General features: G+C 44.4%; 2 protein-coding genes across 2 annotated transcripts in view; one reads left to right on the top strand and one right to left on the bottom strand.

The window, feature by feature from the left end:
- Positions 1 to 18,872, top strand: part of LOC132788670 (uncharacterized) — a 43,828-nt gene extending 24,956 nt beyond the window's left edge. Inside the window, 17 exon segments of the mRNA XM_060796187.1 lie at positions 29 to 7,506; positions 7,950 to 8,175; positions 8,237 to 9,169; positions 9,171 to 9,590; positions 9,592 to 10,198; positions 10,265 to 10,439; positions 11,452 to 11,496; positions 11,922 to 11,993; positions 12,203 to 12,377; positions 12,455 to 12,572; positions 12,634 to 12,863; positions 12,936 to 13,053; positions 14,643 to 14,833; positions 15,909 to 16,176; positions 16,237 to 16,429; positions 16,784 to 16,849; positions 17,652 to 18,872. Coding sequence (XP_060652170.1) covers positions 29 to 7,506; positions 7,950 to 8,175; positions 8,237 to 9,169; positions 9,171 to 9,590; positions 9,592 to 10,198; positions 10,265 to 10,439; positions 11,452 to 11,496; positions 11,922 to 11,993; positions 12,203 to 12,377; positions 12,455 to 12,572; positions 12,634 to 12,863; positions 12,936 to 13,053; positions 14,643 to 14,833; positions 15,909 to 16,176; positions 16,237 to 16,429; positions 16,784 to 16,849; positions 17,652 to 17,793 — 11,457 coding nt within the window. The 3' untranslated portion in view covers positions 17,794 to 18,872.
- Positions 18,873 to 20,256: 1,384 nt separating this feature from the next.
- Positions 20,257 to 21,713, bottom strand: LOC132788669 (E3 ubiquitin-protein ligase RNF25). Its single transcript, XM_060796185.1, has 3 exons — positions 21,558 to 21,713; positions 21,424 to 21,495; positions 20,257 to 21,358 (listed from the first exon to the last, which is right to left on the bottom strand). The coding sequence occupies exons 1-3, from the start codon at positions 21,563 to 21,565 to the stop codon at positions 20,257 to 20,259; spliced, it is 1,182 nt and encodes a 393-aa protein (XP_060652168.1). The 5' UTR covers positions 21,566 to 21,713.
- Positions 21,714 to 22,120: the final 407 nt, after the last annotated feature.

The following is a 22,120-nucleotide window of genomic DNA, read 5'->3' as shown; positions in this document are numbered from 1 at the left end:
CTATATTGTCGACTTGTCACTCTTGCAGCAAATCAAGGATGAAATTGAATCCCAGCAGCGCCCTGTTGCAACCTGCCTCGAACAAATCCGTCAGATTGTGCTCACCGGCGGCGATGTACTGTCTGCACCAGAGGTGACAACCCTTGAAAACTCTGGACGTGAGCTGCGCTCTCGTGTGGATCGTGTCAATGATCGCACCGTGCGTCTGCTGCGTCGACTGGAGGCTGGACGTGATGAGTTGACTAAGTTGCGCAGCGAGCTGGACGTGTTCTCTGACTGGCTGCAGCTAGCTCGTCGCACGCTGGAGGACAAAGAACGCTCCTTATCAGACCTCACCCGTCTTTCCTCGCAAGCTGACACCATACGTGAGTTTGTCAGCGATGTGATTGGACACCAAGCTGATCTGCGCTTCATTACGATGGCCGCTCAGAAGTTTGTCGATGAGAGCAAGGAGTTTTTGGCAGTTCTCAACGATTTCCGCACATCGTTGCCCGAGAGGTTGCCACATGTGGAACCGTTGTCGAGTGCCGAAAGTCCAATACGCCAGGAGGTTTCATTGGTGTCAGCTCAGTACAAGGATCTACTGAATCGTGTCAATGCACTGCAGGATCGGGTTTCCGGTCTGGGTGGCAGACAGCGCGAGTACCAGGATGCTCTCGACAAGGCCAACGAGTGGCTGAGAAGTGTTCAACCACGCGTCTCCCGCGTCATTTCTGAGCCAGTTGCTGGTGATCCAAAGGGTGTACAGGATCAAATGAATGAAGCTAAGGCGCTCCATAATGAGCTGCTCTCTAGTGGTCGTCTGGTCGACAATGCACAGCAAGCGTTGGATAACCTTTTGCGTAGCCTGGGTGGTCAATTGAGTCCAATGGAGATCAATCAATTGGAATTGCCAATTGCTGATTTGAAGAACAACTATCAGCAACTTCTGGATACGCTGGGCGAGCACTGCAAGACCTTAGACAAAACCTTGGTGCAGTCGCAGGGCGTGCAAGATGCACTCGACAGCCTTGTTAGCTGGGTCAATCAGGCAGAAGATAAGTACAAGCTGAATCTGCGACCCGCGTCGCTAATTAAGGAGCGCCTGCAAGAACAGATTCGTGAGCACAAAGTGCTACTTGCCGATCTGCAATCGCATCAAGCCAGCATTGACAGTGTCCAAATCTCAGCGAAGCATTTATTATCGAGCGCTTCGAATGCTCGCATTGCCAAGAAGGTTGAATCCAATCTGAACGATGTTACCGGCAAATTTGAGAAATTGTACGAGAAGGCCAACAAGCGTGGAGAATTCCTGGACGATGTCTACAACCGTTTGTCCAAGTACCTGGATGATATCAGCAACGTTGAGCAACGCATGGGTAACTTGCAGGAGGCACTTGACAGCCGTGAGACCAGCCTGCTGTCTACGGAGGAGTTGGCACGCCGCATGCAGGATTTGTCTCGTGAAAAGGATCAACTGGCGCCACAGTATGAAGATTGTGTGCGCAATGGCAAGGATTTGATTAGTCTCCGTGATGTTACCGATACAGGAGCTTTGCGGGATCGCATCAAGGCATTAGAATCTCAATGGCGCAACATCAACATCAGTATTGATGAGCGTGCCAAGCTGTCAAAGCAGAAGGCTGAACGCCGTCTGGCTTACGAGAGCCTTAAAGACGATGTCTTGTCTTGGCTGACGAACACCGAGGGCCGTGTCAATGGACTGGCGCCTGTGGCCATCGACCTGGACAAGATCAAGCAACAACACGATGAGCTGAAACCCATCTGCAAAGACTACCGCGACTATGCACCTACAATCGACAAGATCAATGACATAGGTGCCCAATATGATGCTCTCATTCGACCAGAGAGTCCCTCCAGGAAACGGTCGACATATAGTCCCATTAAGAGGACCAGCCCGCTGCGTCGCATGTCCGGAGATGCCAGAAGCCCCAGCCCGACCAAGGGAGGCATACTGTCGCCACTATCGACTGGTTCCAGTGGATTCGGTAGCCGCAGATCCTCTCAGGATGGCTTCCAGCTATCTGAGCAGTCTCCGGTTCAGCAGCAGTTGAGCGAGATCAACAATCGCTACGGTCTGATTGGCGTTCGTCTAAACGATCGTCAGCACGAGCTTGACAACCTGAGCGAAGAGGTGCGCAAACAGTACGAGAACTTGAAGGGATTGGCTCAATTCCTGGATCGCATTCAGCGCCAGGTGCCTAAGGAGTCTGTGTCCAACAAAGAAGAAGCTGATCGCTGCATTAAGCAGGCTCGCAAGATCTTGGAAGATATGTACGAAAAGCAGAGTTTGCTGGACACCACGAAAGCGCAAATCAAGGACATATTGCGTCGCAAGTCTGATGTGCTCGGTGCCGATCAACTGCGTCAGGAGAACGACAACATTCAGGAGAAATGGAAGAATCTCAACGATATTTGCAAGAATCGTATAGCCTTCTCCGAAAAGCTACGTGACTTCCTGGATACGCATGGAAACCTCAAGAGCTGGCTGGACAGTAAGGAACGCATGTTTACGGTCCTAGGACCCATCTCATCTGATCCTCGTATGGTCCAGAGCCAAGTACAACAGGTGCAAGTGCTGCGCGAGGAGTTCCGCACACAACAACCTCAATTGAAGCACTTCCAGGACTTGGGCCACGATGTCGTTGATCATTTGGCCGGCACTCCTGATGCTCAAGCAGTCGAACAGAAACTCAAGGATGTGATTACCAAATGGGATGATCTAATGGGCAAGTTGGACGATCGTGCCAACAGTTTGGGCGGTGCAGCTGATAGCTCCAAGGAATTCGATGCGGCTGTCAATCGTCTGCGCGAAGCTCTGCAAAACATTAGCGATAACTTGGATACGTTGCCCACTGATGGCGACCATCAAGAGAATTTGCGCAAGATTGAGAACCTCGAACGTCAACTGGAAGGCCAGCGCCCCTTGTTGGCTGATGTGGAACAATCCGCAACAACTCTGTGCAATATTCTCGGCGATCCGGCCTCCCGTGCGGACGTTAATTCACGTGTAGCTGCCTTGGAAAAACAATATTTGGCACTGCAAAAGAAATTGGACACTAAGAAAGCCGAGACTGAGGCCTCGTTGCGAGATGGCCGCCACTTTGCGGAGAATTGTTCCAAGACGCTTGGCTGGCTGTCCGGTGAACTTTCTAATCTCACCGACCGTCTGCTAGTTTCCGCACATAAGCCAACGCTGCAGCACCAGATCGACACCCATGAGCCTATCTACCGTGAAGTAATGGCACGTGAGCATGAAGTGATTATGCTGATAAATAAGGGTAAGGATCTGTCTGATAAACAGCAGGATCGCACCGTCAAGCGTGATCTTGATCGAATTCAACAACAGTGGGAGAAACTACGTCGTGAAGCCGTCGATCGTCATACGCGTCTACAAACATGCATGGAGCACTGCAAGAAGTATTCCCAGACGTCGGAAACCTTCCTTGCCTGGCTGCGCACCGCCGAAGATAAGCTTGCTGATCTAACACCCGGCGTGCTATCTAAGTCGAAACTGGAGACACGCCTTCGTGATCTCCAGACCTTCCGCAGCGAGGTGTGGAAGCATTCGGGCGAGTTTGAGAACACGAAGGGTCTTGGCGATACCTTCCTCACAAGTTGCGATATCGATAAGGAACCCATTAAGGCTGAGCTTCAAGACATTCGCGATCGTTGGGAACGTCTCAATAATGATCTGATTGCACGCGCTCACGAGATTGAGAATTGCTCTCGTCGCTTGGGTGACTTTAATGATGAGCTGCGCAATTTGGATCATTCACTGGGTCGTTGCGAGGATCGCCTAGCTGCCCATGATGCACTCGGCGGTGCTGCTAAGGATCCCAAGTTGCTGGAACGGGTCAAGGCCATTCGCGAGGAGCTGACAAATCTCAGCAAACCATTGCAATCGCTCAAGGCGTTGGCCAAGGACATTAGTGCAGAAGCCCGTGCCGCTGGCGGAGATGCCGATCATTTGACAAGCGAAGTTGATGGTTTGGCCGATCGCATGTCAGAGCTGCAAGGACGTTTGGATGATCGTTGCGGTGAGCTTCAATCAGCCGCTACAGCCGTCTCGCAGTTCAACGAGCAAATGAAGAGCTTAGGCATCGATTTGAATGATCTGGAAACAGAAGTCGAGAAGCTTTCGCCACCAGCTCGCGAGATTAAGATTGTTCAACAGCAGTTGGATGATGTTAGCAAGCTGCAAAACAAACTGGATCGTCTTGTCGGTCGCCTCGAGGATGCAGAGCGTGCTGCCGATGTCCTGGTTGATGCCGGCTTTGCTGCTGACACAACTCAAACGCGTGAGCAAATCTCAACGCTACGCAAGACGTTAGGACGTCTGGATAATCGTGTGCGAGATCATGAAGACAATCTGCAGAGCACTCTGAAGGCTCTTCGAGAGTTCTACGACATTCAATCACAGACCCTCGATGACATCAAGGATGTGAGCGACGAGTTCAAGCGCATGAAGCCCGTCGGATCGGAACTGGATCAGATTCGTCGTCAACAGGAGGACTTCCGCAATTTCAGAGAGAACAAGGTGGAGCCCCTGGCTGTCAATGTAGACAAAGTGAATATGGCTGGACGCGATCTGGTTCGTTCTGCAGGCAGTGGAGTTTCGACAAGCACTATTGAGAAGGATTTGGAGAAATTGAACGATCGCTGGAACGATCTGAAGGAGCGTATGAACGAGCGTGATCGTCGCCTGGATGTGGCGCTATTGCAATCTGGAAAGTTCCAGGAGGCCTTAGCCGGTCTCTCCAAGTGGCTGAGCGATACTGAAGAAATGGTTGCTAACCAAAAGCCGCCCAGCTCGGACTACAAGGTAGTCAAGGCTCAACTGCAGGAGCAGAAGTTCCTCAAGAAAATGCTTCTTGATCGTCAGAACTCAATGGGCTCGCTTGCCAATCTTGGTAAAGAGGTGGCAAATCATTGTGAGCCCGCTGAGCGTGCCTCCATCGAGAAGCAGTTGAACGATTTGATGAAACGTTTCGATGCACTCACCGATGGCGCCGAGCAGCGTGAACAGGATCTGGAGGAAGCCATGGAGGTGGCGAAGCGATTCCACGATAAGATCAGTCCACTGGAATTGTGGTTAGACAACACGGAGCGTGCCGTCAAGGCCATGGAATTAATACCCACGGATGAGGAGAAGATTCAACAGCGCATACGCGAGCATGATCGTTTGCACGACGAGATTCTTGGCAAGCAGCCCGACTTTACCGATCTCGCCGATGTGGCCGCTCAGCTAATGCACTTGGTCAGCGATGAGGAGGCTGTGAACTTAGGCGAAAAGGTCCGTGGTGTTACCGAACGCTATACCGGTCTAGTTGATGCCAGCGACAACATTGGCGCTCTGCTTGCCGAATCCCGTCAAGGACTGCGTCACCTGGTGCTTAGTTACCAAGATCTGGTGGCCTGGATGGGGAGCATGGAGAATGAATTGAAGCGCTTCAAGTCTGTGCCAGTGTATGCCGAAAAGTTGCTCGAACAAATGGATCATCTGCTGGAGCTCAATGAGAATATTGCCGGACACGCTTCGAATGTGGAATCCACCGTTGAATCTGGTGCAGAGTTGATGAAGCATATTTCCAACGATGAGGCCATCCAGCTCAAGGATAAACTGGACTCGCTGCAACGACGTTATGGAGATCTTACCAATCGTGGTGGCGATCTCCTGAAGAACGCCCAAAATGCGCTGCCCTTGGTGCAACAGTTCCACGAGGCTCACAATCGTCTGGTCGAATGGATGCAGAGTGCTGAGACTGCCTTGGCACCCAGCGAACCACGACAGGCGGATGTGCTGCGTCTAGAGAGCGAACTGTCTGATATGCGTCCCATTTTGGACACCATCAACCTAGTTGGCCCACAGCTATGCCAACTGTCTCCGGGTGAAGGTGCTGCCACCATCGAGAGCATTGTGACCCGTGACAACCGACGATTCGATTCGATTGTGGAGCAGATTCAGCGCAAGGCTGAGCGCCTGCACTTGAGCAATCAACGGGCCAAGGAAGTCACCGGTGACATTGATGAGCTGCTCGAGTGGTTCCGTGAAATGGACACCACATTGCGTGAAGCCGATCCACCAGGCATGGAACCCAAACTGGTGCGCGCTCAGTTGCAGGAGCATCGCTCCATCAATGACGACATCTCCAGCCAAAAGGGACGTGTTCGCGACGTCACTGCCGCCTCGAAGAAGGTGCTACGCGAGTCTCCACAAAGCGAGAACACTGCCACTCTGCGTGAGAAGCTTGATGACCTGAAGGAGATCGTCGATACCGTTGCGCAACTGTGCAGCGAACGTTTGGGCATCTTGGAGCAGGCGCTGCCTCTCTCTGAGCACTTTGCCGACTCGCACCAGGGTCTGACCACTTGGCTGGATGACATGGAGCAACAAATCTCACGCCTCAGCATGCCTGCCCTGCGTCCTGATCAGATCACATTGCAGCAGGACAAGAACGAGCGTCTCTTGCACTCAATTGCCGAGCACAAGCCGCTGCTCGATAAACTCAACAAGACGGGCGAAGCACTGGGTGCTCTGGTTGCCGACGACGATAGCGCAAAGATCAATGAAATTCTGGACACGGACAATGCACGCTATGCTGCATTGCGTCTGGAGTTGCGTGAACGTCAACAGGCGCTGGAAAGCGCTCTGCAGGAGTCGAGTCAATTCTCCGACAAGTTGGAGGGCATGCTGCGTGCTCTGGCCAATACTGTGGATCAGGTTAATCAATTGGATCCACTATCTGCATTGCCACAGAAGATTCGCGAGCAGATTGAGGACAACGATGCTCTGATGGATGATCTGGACAAGCGTCAGGATGCCTTCAGTGCTGTGCAACGTGCCGCCAACGATGTCATTGCCAAGGCTGGCAACAAGGCTGATCCGGCAGTGCGCGACATCAAGGCCAAGCTGGAGAAGCTTAACAACTTGTGGAATGACGTGCAAAAGGCGACGAAGAAACGTGGCAGCTCACTGGACGATATCCTCAGTGTTGCGGAGCCCTTCTGGAAGCAATTAAACAGCGTTATGAAGACTCTGAAGGATCTGGAGGAAACGCTGTCCTGCCAGGAGCCACCAGCGGCACAACCGCAAGACATCAAGAAGCAACAAGTTGCACTGCAAGAGATCCGACATGAGATCGATCAGACCAAACCCGAGGTGGAACAGGTGCGTCGCCATGGAAGCAACTTGATGAACATGTGCGGTGAACCCGATAAACCAGAGGTGAAGAAGCACATTGAAGATCTCGACAATGCCTGGGACAACATCACTGCATTGTACGCCAAGCGCGAAGAGAACCTTATCGATGCCATGGAGAAGGCCATGGAGTTCCATGAGACACTCCAGAATCTGCTGAAATTCCTCACCAAGGCTGAGGATAAGTTCGCCCATCTGGGACCCGTAGGCTCTGACATTGATGCCGTCAAGCGACAGATTGAACAACTCAAGTCGTTCAAGGACGAAGTCGATCCGCATATGGTCGAAGTAGAAGCATTAAACAGGTAAGCTATTTGCTTAAGTTTTATTACAGTAATTGAATACAATGCTAATGTCTAATATACGATATTTTTACGACGTCTGTGTGATCTTCGTTCCCTCGTACAATTGGCAGAGGTCTAGAAAGGCAAGATAGTTTCCAAATTTCGTACGTTCTATCGTTCGTTCGTTGTTGTGCTTTATTCTTAAGTGCCTTGCAATTGTTAAGCTGCGATCTGTGCTCTACACAGAGTCTGGAACAATTTCCAGATCATGTTTGCGCATGTTTACTTTTTTGATTTGATTTATGCCGCAAGCCACATGGAACATACCGTTCCATAAATATTCATTTTGCATGATCACCAATCGGTCAATCGGCCAGTTATGATCGATATTGTTGCGTTGTGCCTGCATTTACGACACTATTTCAATGATTTGTATACTAATCCATTTGATGTCATCCTTATAGACAAGCTGTGGAACTGACGGAACGCACTTCGCCGGAGCAGGCGGCATCAATCAGGGAGCCATTGTCCGTGGTCAATCGACGATGGGAGGCATTGCTGCGCGGCATGGTCGATCGCCAGAAGCAGCTTGAGCATGCTTTGCTCCATTTGGGACAATTCCAGCATGCGCTCAACGAGCTGCTCGTCTGGATCAACAAGACAGACGGCACGCTGGATCAGCTTAAGCCGGTAAGTCGGAAGTTGTTTACCATCTTTGTAACTGAAGTTGACTTAATCGATTTACTTGCAGATTCCCGGAGATCCACAGTTGCTGGAAGTTGAGCTAGCCAAGCTTAAGGTGCTGGCTAACGATATTCAAGCTCATCAAAACTCCGTGGACACGTTGAATGATGCAGGCCGCCAGCTTATCGAGACAGAGAAGGGATCAGTGGAGGCCTCGACGACGCAAGAGAAACTGCGTAAGCTGAACAACGAGTGGAAGCAACTGTTGCAAAAGGCTAGCGATCGCCAGCACGAACTGGAGGAGTCTCTGCGTGAGGCCCAGGGCTACATTGCCGAGGTTCAGGATATACTGGGATGGCTGGGCGATGTAGATGCCGTGATTGGTGCAAGCAAGCCAGTTGGTGGTCTGCCAGAGACTGCCACCGAGCAGCTTGAACGCTTTATGGAGGTCTACAATGAGCTGGAGGAGAATAGGCCTAAGGTCGAAACAATTCAGGCTCAGGGACAGGAGTACATCAAGCGTCAAAACCAAATGAAGGTGTCCTCAAGCAATCTGCAGCACACTCTGCGCACGTTGAAACAACGCTGGGATGCGGTCGTTTCACGTGCCTCCGACAAGAAGATCAAATTGGAGATTGCTCTTAAGGAGGCAACAGAGTTCCATGACACGCTACAGGCTTTCGTCGAGTGGCTAACACAGGCTGAAAAACAGTTGTCGAATGCCGAACCCGTTTCGCGTGTACTGGAGACTATTCAGGCGCAAATGGAGGAGCATAAGGTGCTGCAGAAGGATGTGAGCACACATCGCGAGGCCATGCTGTTGCTGGACAAGAAGGGCACACATCTCAAGTACTTCAGCCAGAAGCAGGATGTCATTCTGATCAAGAATCTACTCGTTTCCGTACAGCATCGCTGGGAACGTGTCGTTAGCAAGGCTGCAGAGCGCACTCGTGCTCTGGACCATGGCTACAAAGAGGCACGTGAGTTCAATGATGCCTGGGAATGGCATGATGCAGTATCTGCAGGAAACCGAGCAGACACTGGATCAGATCATCGAGGAGGCCACTGCCTCCAAGGAGCCGCAGAAGATCAAAAAATACATTGGCAAACTGAAGGAGACACATCGCCAGCTGGGCGCCAAGCAGTCGGTCTACGATGGCACCATGCGCACCGGTAAGAACCTGATGGAGCGTGCACCTAAGGGTGACCGTCCCGTGCTCGATAAGATGCTGCTGGAGCTCAAGGAGCAATGGACGCGAGTCTGGTCGAAGAGTATTGAACGTCAGCGCAAGCTGGAGGAGGCTTTGTTGCTCTCTGGACAGTTCAGTGATGCTCTTGGCGAGCTTCTCGACTGGCTGAAGAAGGCCAAGAGTCGCCTCAACGAAAACGGACCCGTCCATGGTGACCTGGAGACTGTGCAGGGGACTTTGCGAACATCACAAGCACATTGAGCAGGATCTGCAGAAGCGTGCTGCTCAAATGCAAGGTGTCCTGAAGACCGGTCGCGATCTGGAGCGCTCTGGCAACAACCCCGAAGTAGGACGCCAACTCGATGAAATGCAGTCCATTTGGGAAGAAGTTCAGAGTGCAGTCGCCAAACGTGGCGAGCGCCTCCAGGTGGCCCTGGTCGATGCAGAGAAACTCAATGCAAACGTCCAAGCTTTGTTCGATTGGCTGGATCATGCAGAGCACAAGTTACGCTATGCCAAGAACGCACCCGATGATGAGAAGGTCTCACGCGAAATGATGGATATCCACACGGAGTTCATGCGTGATTTGCGCGTCCGTGAGCGTGAGAAGAGCGAAACTTTTGAGTATGCTGAGGAAATCATTAGCAAGGCCTATCCTGATGCCATTCCCATCATCAAGAACTGGCTGTCGATTATTCAACAGCGCTGGGAGGAGGTGCGTCAATGGGCTATCAATCGCGAGTCGAAACTGGAGCAGCATTTGCAATCGCTCAAGGATCTCGATGACACAATTGAGGAACTGCTCGCGTGGCTCAGCGGACTCGAGGGTACTCTATTGAGTAAGTCGAAAATTATATTGAACACTTTTACGGGAGACTTCACAGTTAATCATTTTAATCTTTTAGATCTGAAGCATGAACAACTACCAGACGAGATTCCACCTGTTGAGAAACTGATTGAAGATCACAAGGAGTTCATGGAGAACACGGCACGCCGTCAGAATGAAGTGGACCGCGCCTGCAAGCCACGCCAACTGCCACCAGGTGCAAGGAAGCCATCGCGTAGCGGCAAGACGCCAGTGTAAGTATTTTGCAGTTGCCACAAGGCATTGCCTGATCTCTGTATATACTTTTCTGATTTATAATTTTGTTGTATTTTATTTTTGCTATTTTTCTTTTTTTATCACAAAATTTATTGCTACAACAAACCAAAACAAAAAATCCAATTACTTTCCCCGCAATGAATTGCACCACACTATCTTGCCTATCGTCTACCCAAAACAAAATATCAAAAACTATGTATATCCAACACATTGCAACAACAACAACAACTATATATATATATGTATATAGTCGTGGCTCCAGTCACGATCTGCGCGAACAGTCGCCCGATGGCACGCTGAGACGTCAAAGGTTTGACAGCAACTTTATAATACTCTAAAAACAAATTGTAAACAAAGAGCAATGTGACGAATGCGCTTGCCACTTGCCCCATGCCACTCACACATCTAGCCTGGTTTAAGTGTACTTTTTGCCTAACATCTCTGCAACATACCACAACAACAACAACAACCGAAACAAATACATAACCAATAGCTTCGTGTAATAACTTTGCTGGTTCACTCGTTACTCGTTTAATTGACACATGACTTTCAATTGTAAATGACAAATATTTATTTTTATAATATACATGACTACTTAAAATTTTTAACATTGGATTGAATATTTCGATTTAAATACTAAAATAACTTTTGAATCAAATTAATCCCATATTTTATATTGAGAAAAACAATTGAAATCAGTTTTAATGAAGATCATGTCAAGTAAACGAGTTAAAAGTGTAAGAAAACCAGCTTAAAACATTATATCCAAAGTAGCGCTAAAAATCGCTAATACGTAGCAAAGTTTGTTTCATCAATCGACATTAAGTACCCCACATCTACCTTCAACTTGCCCCCCGCCACATCGAATTGATATAACTCATCGCTGCTGCTATAACTGTTGCTTTATTTTGTAATTTAATAGTTAAAGAAAAGTAGAATTCGATTTAGAACACTTCCATTAATCTATTGTTTCTTCTTTCCTATTCACAGCTTCAAGGGCTCTCGTGATCAAGGTCTTAATGCACGCAAGGGCAGGTGAGTTATCGTTTAAATTGATTAAGCTGATCTTTGGATCCATGAATGTTCCAAAAATAATAGTGCATGCACTTTCAAAATTCTCAAAAACGAAAATTTCTTTTGTTTTTTTTCTCTAAAAACTTGTCGAAACTTTTGGAACTGTTTATTTTTGGAAATGCTGCGTATCGAAATGTTATTTCTTTTATGTATAAAAAACAACTTTTGTATATCTTTGTTATCAATCTTATATTTATGCTCTTGTTTTGTGAATTGTTTCGTTACTTGATCCGTTATTTTGTATTTTTTGTCTCTTTTGGATTCTACTATCATCCTGTCTACACACACGCTACGTAAACGTTGCTTCATATCAAAAAACAAACAAACATCTTTGCATTTTGCTGCTTATTTGCTCATATATGTACTATATATACATCGCTGTATAGTCGTGTTACGCCCACGCGTGATACGCCCGACAGAGATCGCCTGCCGCACTATGGCCCACGTTTCTCGCCAAGGTAAGTCCTTACTCTCCCTGTTCTGTCTGCTCTCTGTCACATCCAATGCAGCTCAAACTGTACTCATTGCATGTGTATCTCTATGAATCTATGCGAGTATGTGTTAAGTACGTAGTTTGATTTGTTCGCCAACTAATTAGCTTTCCTTTTGTGTGTTGCTATCTACTTTTGCTTCGCTTCTCTAATCCTTTTTAATCTATTCCATATAGCTCCACCGGACCCGAACTTGAATTCCGCTCACCACGCGCTAAGCTTCTGTGGACCAAGTGGCGCGATGTCTGGATGCTCTCATGGGAGCGCCAGCGTCTGCTGCATGAGCATCTCATGTATCTGAAGGATGTGGAGCGTGCTCGCAACTTCAGCTGGGATGATTGGCGCAAGCGCGTAAGTTGATGGCGTCATCAACCTATTTTTAAGTGACATTTAACTCATAATTCATTTATTCTCTCGTTTGTCAACAGTTCCTGAAGTACATGAATCACAAGAAGTCGCGCTTGACCGATCTGTTCCGTAAGATGGACAAGGACAACAATGGCATGATTCCACGTGATGTTTTCATCGATGGCATTCTCAATACCAGTAAGTATTCTAGCAAGCAAATCATGAATACAAACATTAAATCACATTATTTCTCATTTAGAATTCGACACTTCTGGATTGGAAATGAAGGCTGTTGCTGATCTATTCGATCGCAATGGCGAGGGTCTCATTGATTGGCAGGAGTTCATTGCCGCATTGCGACCCGATTGGCAGGAACGTAAACCCGCCACAGATTCCGATAAGATCCATGACGAAGTCAAACGCCTGGTCATGCTTTGCACATGTCGGCAGAAATTCCGTGTGTTCCAAGTTGGCGAAGGCAAATACAGAGTAAGTACAAAAATTTGCGAAATTGTAATTTAACTTACATATACATATGTTAATTCTTCTCTCGCTTTACAGTTTGGAGATTCCCAGAAATTGCGCCTGGTTCGAATTCTGCGCAGCACTGTCATGGTGCGCGTTGGAGGAGGCTGGGTGGCTCTGGATGAATTCCTGCAGAAGAACGATCCTTGTCGCGGTAAGTCCCCTTTAAACAAAGATTCACACACACATATATACACTCTACTACTATTAATAGTTGTGTTGTACACACAGATACACGAAATTTTGTTGGGACTTTCATATCCATAATTCGCATATATTATTCTAGTATAGTCTTGTAGTCCACACTGAAACAATACCATCCCCATTCAGATCATGCATTTTGTCTATATACCTAGATTATAAACGATGCATCATAAATACCATTTGATCATGTCTCACAAATCTCTCTCTCTCACATATATACATACCAACCATAATAAACAACATACATACATACCATACTAGAAACAGTTGTGCTTAACAACTAATTATTTTATTTAAAAGCTAAATCATATTAATAATACCAAACGGATATGGTCATTTAACCAACAACAAACAAAACGAAAAAAAAAAACAAAACAGTACAATAATACAAAATATATTTAAATTGTGCCTAAAATATATTAATAGCCAATCTCAACCTTAAAAACAACAAATACCAATTAAAACTCATAATTTTGTTTGGTCGAAAAGTTGCTCTAAACAAACAATCAACGAAAACCAATTAACAGCGCGCCTTTTGTTTTTGAAGACATTTTTGATAGCCAGCGCCAAATTTGCTGCCTCATAATAAACACACAATAACCAAGCGAGATCAACAGCCAAAACCAAATCCAAATCCAAATCCAAACCTAAATCAAAATAAATAAAAAGCCTATACCTTCCCACGCTATATACTTAGTTGCCATTTAGTAATCATACTTCATTTTTTTGCTGCTTTATTTGTTAACTCTGCGTATTTATTGCTATTATATCACATTTTGTATTAAAAATATGGGTTTAGTAATCTCATAAGAGCTACAATAAATTTAGAACATTATTACTGCATGCTTTTTCTGTTATACTCTGCTGCCTAACATTAAATACAGTGCTGTCTGTACTAAAATGAACTGTAATTGTATCGCTACTGTTGTAACCTCTCCTCATATCATTTCAAGTTCGTCCAATTTTTGTTAAAATTTGATTTGTTTTACATTAATGTTGTATACCGTTTTCGTTTTTACTAATCTTATTTTATGTTTTCCCCCTTTTTTCTTTTTCAAATATAAATTTTTCGTTAAAACAAAAATGATACCGATAACGAAATATGCCCGATATTCTCAAAAAAAATGTTAAAACACACGCTGAACACACACCCACACAACTTTGTTATAATTGCTCTTGCGCCGCCCGCTCGCCCACGCCAACAATGCACCGCCTGCGCCCAAAAAAACAAAATGTTTTATATCTTTGTATACCACAAAAACTACTGAACACACACTGAACAACCTGAAAATCTATGTAATTTGCGGTAACAAAATTTTGTTGTTATTGTTGTTGTTATATGTTCGCCCTGCCAAAACAAAAACAAAAACGAAAAAAATACCAAATTACAAAACACAACATATACCACTCACACATGCTCGTATTGTGCGTGCGCGTGTGCGTGCTTGCGTGGCGGGTATATGCAATTGTATGTCTGTGGTGAAAAATACCAAATGAATGTCCGGTAATACCGTCGTAATACCGCATTGATCGGAGCAGCCAAGGGACGCACTAACATTGAGCTACGCGAGCAATTCATATTGGCCGATGGCGTCTCACAGAGCATGGCCGCATTCACGACCAGACGTTCCACGCCCAATGCTGCTCAAACTGCCAACAGTTCGCAAAATGGCGGCGCCGGTAGCCCCAACTTGCCGCCATATATGAGTGGACAGGGTCCCATCATAAAGGTAAATCAAACATACACAAAAAAACAAAAAACGTGGGTTAACAAAAGCAAAAAAAAAAAAAAACAACGAAGAAAATACCCCCAAATATCCCAGACCATCCTACCAAAAGTTCCTATTTTACACTAGGGTCATTTCGAGGTGAGTTTAGTGCTTCGATTTGGGTTTATTGTGTGTGTTGTTGACAAAAAGCTCGCTGCTACAGCTAAAGCAACAGCTGCTGCCGATGCGCTGCGCCGCTCCGTCTCTTGATTTTTGTGCATGAGAATAAAATATGTATTATTATTGTAAAATTGTAATTGTTGTTGCTATACTACATGCATATACGTATATATCTACATACATGTATTATAAGTATATACATATATTTATTATTTATTTCGTAATCTCTTTGGTTCGATTTTAACGTTTGATTTTAATGCTAGAAAAACGTTCACATGCAGCTGAAAACAATTACAGTATACACTAAAAGCAATTTAAGCAGCTGCTACTGTTTTATTGTTTTTATTCATCTTGTTATGTCTTGTGTGAGGTTAAACTTAGGTAGGCGGTTATTGTTGTTTATTGTTGAACTTGAAACCAGAAAGCCAGAGAGCTTCATTTTGTTTGACTAATGAAAGGCTTAAATGATCATATACCGTTTGTCAGCTGTAAGAATACAGGTCAAATTACCTGGCTAATGCGTTACAAATTCCAATTCTCTATATATATATACACATACATACCGATAGCTGATGAGCACTTGGCCGAGTTAATGCCAATATTTGAGAAAATACGTGCACAAGACCAAGTCCCATGCGCCTTTCCCATACATATGGGAGCCGGCGGCACAGTATTTGTGCGTTGCAATACAAGCCGCTCGGTGCCGCTGAGTCCCCACGTGCTGCATTGTCATCCAACAACACACTGGGTAAGTGAACTAAAAGCTAAAACTAGCAAGGAGCTAAAGATCACTGATCACAGAAGAAAGGAGGTGAACTGCAGAGAGGCGGAGAGTACAACGGGTTTTGCGGGCACTTGAAGTAGAATTGTTCGACAGACAGTACCAGTTGCTAACTCTATTCTTATATTTTAATAGGTTCGCGAGCGTTCGGTACGTTCGATACCCATGTCAAGGCCATCGCGATCATCGCTCTCGGCCAGCACGCCAGACTCGCTCAGCGATAATGAGGGCAGCCATGGAGGACCATCGGGTCGCTATACGCCCCGCAAGGTTACGTATACACGCACGGGTCTGACGCCAGGCGGATCACGTGCCGGCTCCAAGCCCAATTCTCGCCCGCTCAGCAGACAAGGCTCCAAGCCGCCCTCGCGTCATGGCTCAACACTGTCGCTGGACAGCACAGGTAAGTCTTAAACACATATCCCGATTGAGACAACATCTAATTCTATTATTTGTTCTTCAGATGATCACACACCCTCGCGCATACCGCAGCGTAAACCATCCGCATCGAGCACCATTAGCGGCACAGGAACAAGCACAACACCCCGCCCGGCTCGTCTGTCAGTGACCACTGCCACACCGGGCAGCAGGCTCAATGGCACCAGTACCATCACACGCAAAACCGCATCTGGTTCTGCGAGTCCAGCGCCCACAAGGTGAGTCCTCTCAAGCTAAATCCTTAGTTATTAAACTGCATTTATGTAAATTGGGGATAGCTGGGTGGGATTTCTGTCATTCAAATACAAAATTATTAATTTATTTAATTTATTTTTTTAAACTTATATTTTCGGTTTCTGCATTAACTTTTGACTCACACAACAAAAAAAAATACAACCAAAAAAATCATTGAAAACAAACGCTAACTAAAACTCTGAATTGGCATTTATTGACTCATCTCGAAATTTGCTTGAAATGCAACAACACTAACTGCAACATCAAAACAACAACAACAAAAACAAAAATATACCATTTATAAAAATCGAAACTCGTGCCTGATTCAAAATATACAGCAATGGAGGCATGAGTAGATCATCCAGTATACCAGCACTAACAGGCTTCGGCTTCAAACCCACTAGGTAATGCCCAAATACAACAACAACAAAACATAATAATTAAGTAACGCAACAAGCATACACTAAACATTACATATTTTTAATTATTTATACGTTGATTTACATAATTTAAGAGTAAGGTAATTCCTAATCGAACTTCTAGTTCTAAGATGTAGCACATAAATCTTGGTTATGGTTTTAATTGCATATTTGCTAACTACTCGTAAATTGTTACCACTATATATAACCACGCATACACCCACTAAAGCCGCCCATCAAGGATACCGGTTAAGATACCTCTGAACGATTCCAAAACATCATCGCCAACCAGTTCGACAGGCAATCCTAGCTTGGGGTAAAGTTCTAAATCGAGAGTGCTGCTAATACTACTCCTAAGTTATATAAGCACCTCCACGACACCAACATACTAGTAGATACTCTTTCAGTTCAAGTAATTATTATTAAAATATTATACTTCTAAGTTATTTGCTTTAAGTTTAATTATTTGTAACCACACAGTGCATGGCAAACTGCAACTGAACGGAATGAATGAACGTAATGTTAACAGATGCTTTAAGATGTTCTTATTATTGTTGTGATACTCATTGGATATGTGCTCGCAAATCACATTGAATATATTTCTGAAGAATAGGATTACAATTTCCATAACATTGTGTGATATCAGTATCGATTTGCGAGAGCATTGACAGTTTGTTAATTGATATTATTGTTTTATTAATATTTAATTTATGTTACACTGTTCAAAGTTTGATATTTTTGAAGAAGTATTGTATACTTACTAATGCATTATCTTTCCCTCCAATAGGCGCAACATCAGTGGCAGTACAACGCCATCGGGAATGCAAACACCACGCAAGACCTCCGCTGAGCCAACATTCAGCTCGACCATGAGGCGGACGTCGCGAGGCACCACGCCCACTGAGAAACGCGAACCATTCCGGCTATAAGTCGGCGATTGGAAGACCCAACAGTTTGAAATGCCAATTATCAATTAATACACAAATTACTAACAATGCACTGAAGTTATTTAACTAATCAACAACAAATTGTGAATTACCTGCCTCCCTCCCCCCAAGTACATCCCCACAACAACAACAACAACAACAACAAGCTAAGAAAATGTTACATTAAAATGTTAAAATGTATCACTAGCAACCAGTTAAAGAAGAATGAAGAAATATGTTGGTAAAGCATAAAAGACACAATGAGTGATGACAAGAAGGATAGAGAGTAAAATGTAGTTTTATAGTTCAGAGTTTATAAAGCTATCACACAAAGTTGATCCGAAAGAACGCAACCTACTTACGAGAGTACTACTAACTAATGCAAACTTTTGCTACTACTAATATTTAATGCCTATTTACTAGTTATACATATATTTCCAAATTTATAATTTGTATATATAATAATATAATGCAAAATACACTCCAAGTGCTTTAAGGCAATTAAAAGGAATTATTAAAAAAAGGAAAAATTATAAAAAAAAAACATTCGAATTAAAGTGCCGAGATGCTCTGCCATCTAATTACAATATTCGATTGCGTTCTCAAAATCGCCAGTTTGAGGTCGCTTTTGATGTTGTAAAGATGGCAGTTGCATTGAGGTTGAAAAAAAGAGAAAATAATCCCGTTAAAAAATAAAATCTGATTTTGTTGTGTTAACAATAATAGTAAATGAGAAGGCCACATAAAAGAAGAAGAATGAGGAAATTATTTAATTATATACTAAAAGTCATTACTCTAAGTTTAATTAATATTTAGTTACTAAGCGCAAATACCACACACAATTTGTAATGCATAATTATTTTTGATTTGTATATGCAAATGGAAAACAAAAAGAAAACTAAGAGAAACAAAAACGACAACAAATTCAAACGAAATCCCGTTTATATAAATATTGTATAATACTAATACTAAATTATTTTGTTATACGAAACGAGAGAAACATTCAAAGTTTTTGTAATACTTCTTAATTAAAACAATTCAAACGAGAAATAAACATTTACAAAAAAAATATTAATAACAAACATGTCAAGTTGTTTCTAGCTCGAGAAGAGCCAATTTTATTTTGGGTGGAATTATTTTAAGGATTGACCCTGTAAAGGAAAATGAAATGAATCAAACGGTAATAGCAAGGAGGCTGAAATTTTAAAACCGTATTGTTTTTATACATATTCAGAATCAATCATGATATAAAGTGGACGAACAACTTACGATGAAGCTCTGATCCTTTATGGTTGATAAAATATATGTAAATGTGCATCGAAATGTAAACAACATTCTTTTTTTAATTCGATTTATTGATTTAAGTTTTCCGATTTGTTTTGACACATTGAAATTTGGTTTGTTAGTTAGTACATTCTACGCATCCTCTAGCTCATCCAAATGCTACTCAAACATTCGATTAGTTTAGACATTTAAATACGTGAATGCGACACATATAATTGTTAGTATTTTATTCGTATTCGTATTTGTATTATTATTTTGTATTTTGTAATATCGGTTGTGACTTTCATTCAATTAAATGACTAGATTGGCGTGGCAAATGTCTAGCCACGTCCAATTCATCCGGTTTACGAATTTGTGCCTAAATGGTTTTTGTCATTTTTTGTGCTACTTTATGTTTTGCTGTTACAGGGAAAGTCGACGCAAAGTGGGATAAGAGTTTGTGAGTGTAAAGAGAGATAGAGCGAAACATTTATGCTAAACATCATGTGCAATTGCAGAATTATGCGTATAGTAGTCAAATATCGTTTTAATAAAATGAGTGTATGTGTGTGTGTGTGAGTGTGTGTAAGTGTTCGTCAACGCCAGCGCTGCCAGTTGGTGCTGCTAAATACTTCCTAGTTAGTTTGAATGCCCTACATTGTAGTCGTAGCTCTACTCCTATAATATCATCCCGGCATATTGCCGCAAGTCTTTTGTAAGCAATTACAAATACAAGTATCGTATAAATAAACTAAATACATATAGATATCGATATCGATACACAAATATCAATTGAAATTAGCTAACCCCGGCTCGCTAATGCTAAACTAAACATTAATTCTTCAATACACCTGTCCAGGTCGAAAGCCTTAACTCAAGTTCACAGAAATTGAGTTTATCCACAATGGGAATATCAAAAATAAAATAAAAGAATATGAACTAAAATCGATTATAAAACGACGCAGAAGTGGCAACGGGTTGTGGGTTATGTAGATGCTATACGTTTCCTGTTATTCTCGTTAATGTTGTTCTTGTAGTTGTTTTCGTTAAATACTAGCAGCAGGACAATGGGAATGGGATTGGTATTGGGAATGGCAACGCTATGTGCCTTGGCCTTGTCATTGCCATTGCGATAGTTGACGTCACTGCTGCGTCTTCTTGAAATGGAATCGTTAGCCGCAGCAGCCTGGTGCTGCGCCATTGTCACCTGGCATGGCCGGCTGCGGCAGTCTGAGCCTTTGGTTGCTTGCCAGCGCCACCATTTGATGCGCTGCCACTGGCTGGAGCTTGGCCAGCATTGGGACCACCATTTCCTCCTCCTCCTCCGCCGCCACCTCCCCCGGCAGTGCTGTGCGCATTCTCGGCACGCTCGTTGCGATGATGATGATGATGGTGATGATGACGGCGACCGCCACGATAATGTCGTCGATTATGATGCTGATAATTATTGTTAGTTGGCTCCGGCATAATGCGCTGTGTCTCCTGCACCACGGGCGCAAAGCTGCTGGTCGCTGGCTTCGCTTGAGTAGTTGCCGTGCTGCTGCTGCCTGTAGCCTCCTGCGGTCCAGCCAACTTCTTGGCTGCTTCAGCCTCCTCGCGACGACGTCGACGGCGTATATCTTCCTCGGTCTCTATGGCAATCACTGCACTGCCTTCAGCCTCTGCATCAATGATGGCGCCTCGACTCTTCTGCTGCAAATACAGCTGGGACATATGATGCTGCATTTGACGCAGCTCCTGTGTTACCCGAAAATCAGGCGCATTCTCTAGCTCCGATGGCGGCATGGCGCATTTGAGGCTATCTGACTCGTCGTGTATATGCTCGCGGCAGACGGGACAGAGAGCCTGAAAGGCGTCGGCTGTCTTTTGCAGCCAGGCAGGCAGCTTCTCGAACTCCTCCTGGTAGTTACGACGCAGTGCGTTCAAATGGCGGGCCAAACAATAGCTGTGTAGATAATGGAAGCACTCGGTGCGTGTGAATTCATCGCCCTCGCTAAAGCCATACAGACAGATCACGCACTGGCCACTGGGCAGATTGCTGCCAGTTAAATGTTCGCGCACCACCTCGATGAGATCGAAGACAACGGGAAATCCAAGTGATTCCTTGATCTTAGCATTGCAGGCGCTTCTAATCGCCTCCAAGCGGGCATCATCAAGGCCACGAGGGCGCAGCAGCTTGAATGTTGGACTCACATCCGGATAGCCGGCAGGTGGCAGCACCTGCAGTGTCACACAGATGTATTGCTGCTCATCCTCTTCGCCGGTCAACGGAAGAACTGTTGTCTCGATGCTCTCCACAGCACCGCTGTACAATGGACAAATTTCCAAATGTTAGTAAGTACTCTAATTTAATTTTTTTATTGTACTTACCTGGCATTTCGTACAATGCGCACATCATCCATAAGAATCGCCTCCAGAGACTCCAACTCCTCGTCTAGTAAACTGTGCTCAAAGTGTCGACCGATTAATTAAACAGATCACTAAACGCACTTCTTTCTACTTACGCATCCATCTTCGTTGTAGTTTTGCTGTATGCTTTATTCTTTTTGTGGTATTTATTGAAGAGAGGTTGTTAAATGGTAATTTTAAATACAATAAAAAAAAATCGATTGAGACAAAAATTTTGCGACTGACAACAACAAGAAAATACGGCAATCACAGCGCACCGTAAGCATGACATTCACAATAATCTCTGACAATGAGAATGCTAATAGGAGCGACACCTAGCGTTGGGTAGCAAAACCAATTATAATGCACTGCTGCAGATGTTGGTATATTTTTTGGTGTAAAATAGTATGTTTTTGAAATTAGATCAGATGCAAGGCGCTCAATTTGAATCACAAATATAAAAAATGAGATTTATTACTAAAAATGTTGTTACAATCTTAAAATAAATTGTAATGTTTTTAATTTAAAATGAACTTCAGGTTTTTTTGTAACATTCTATGCTGATCGCTTTGTCTTTTTTATTTTTATGTAAAAGATTATTTAAATATTTATTAAAATGGCAAATGAGAAATAATATTGAGCAATCTTTAAAATAAAAGTATTAACTTGACTCTTTCAT

This window comes from Drosophila nasuta, chromosome 3 (assembly GCF_023558535.2).
Source record: "Drosophila nasuta strain 15112-1781.00 chromosome 3, ASM2355853v1, whole genome shotgun sequence".
NCBI classification, from domain to species: Eukaryota; Metazoa; Arthropoda; class Insecta; order Diptera; family Drosophilidae; genus Drosophila; species Drosophila nasuta.
This window is presented reverse-complemented; position numbering and strand designations above follow the sequence as displayed.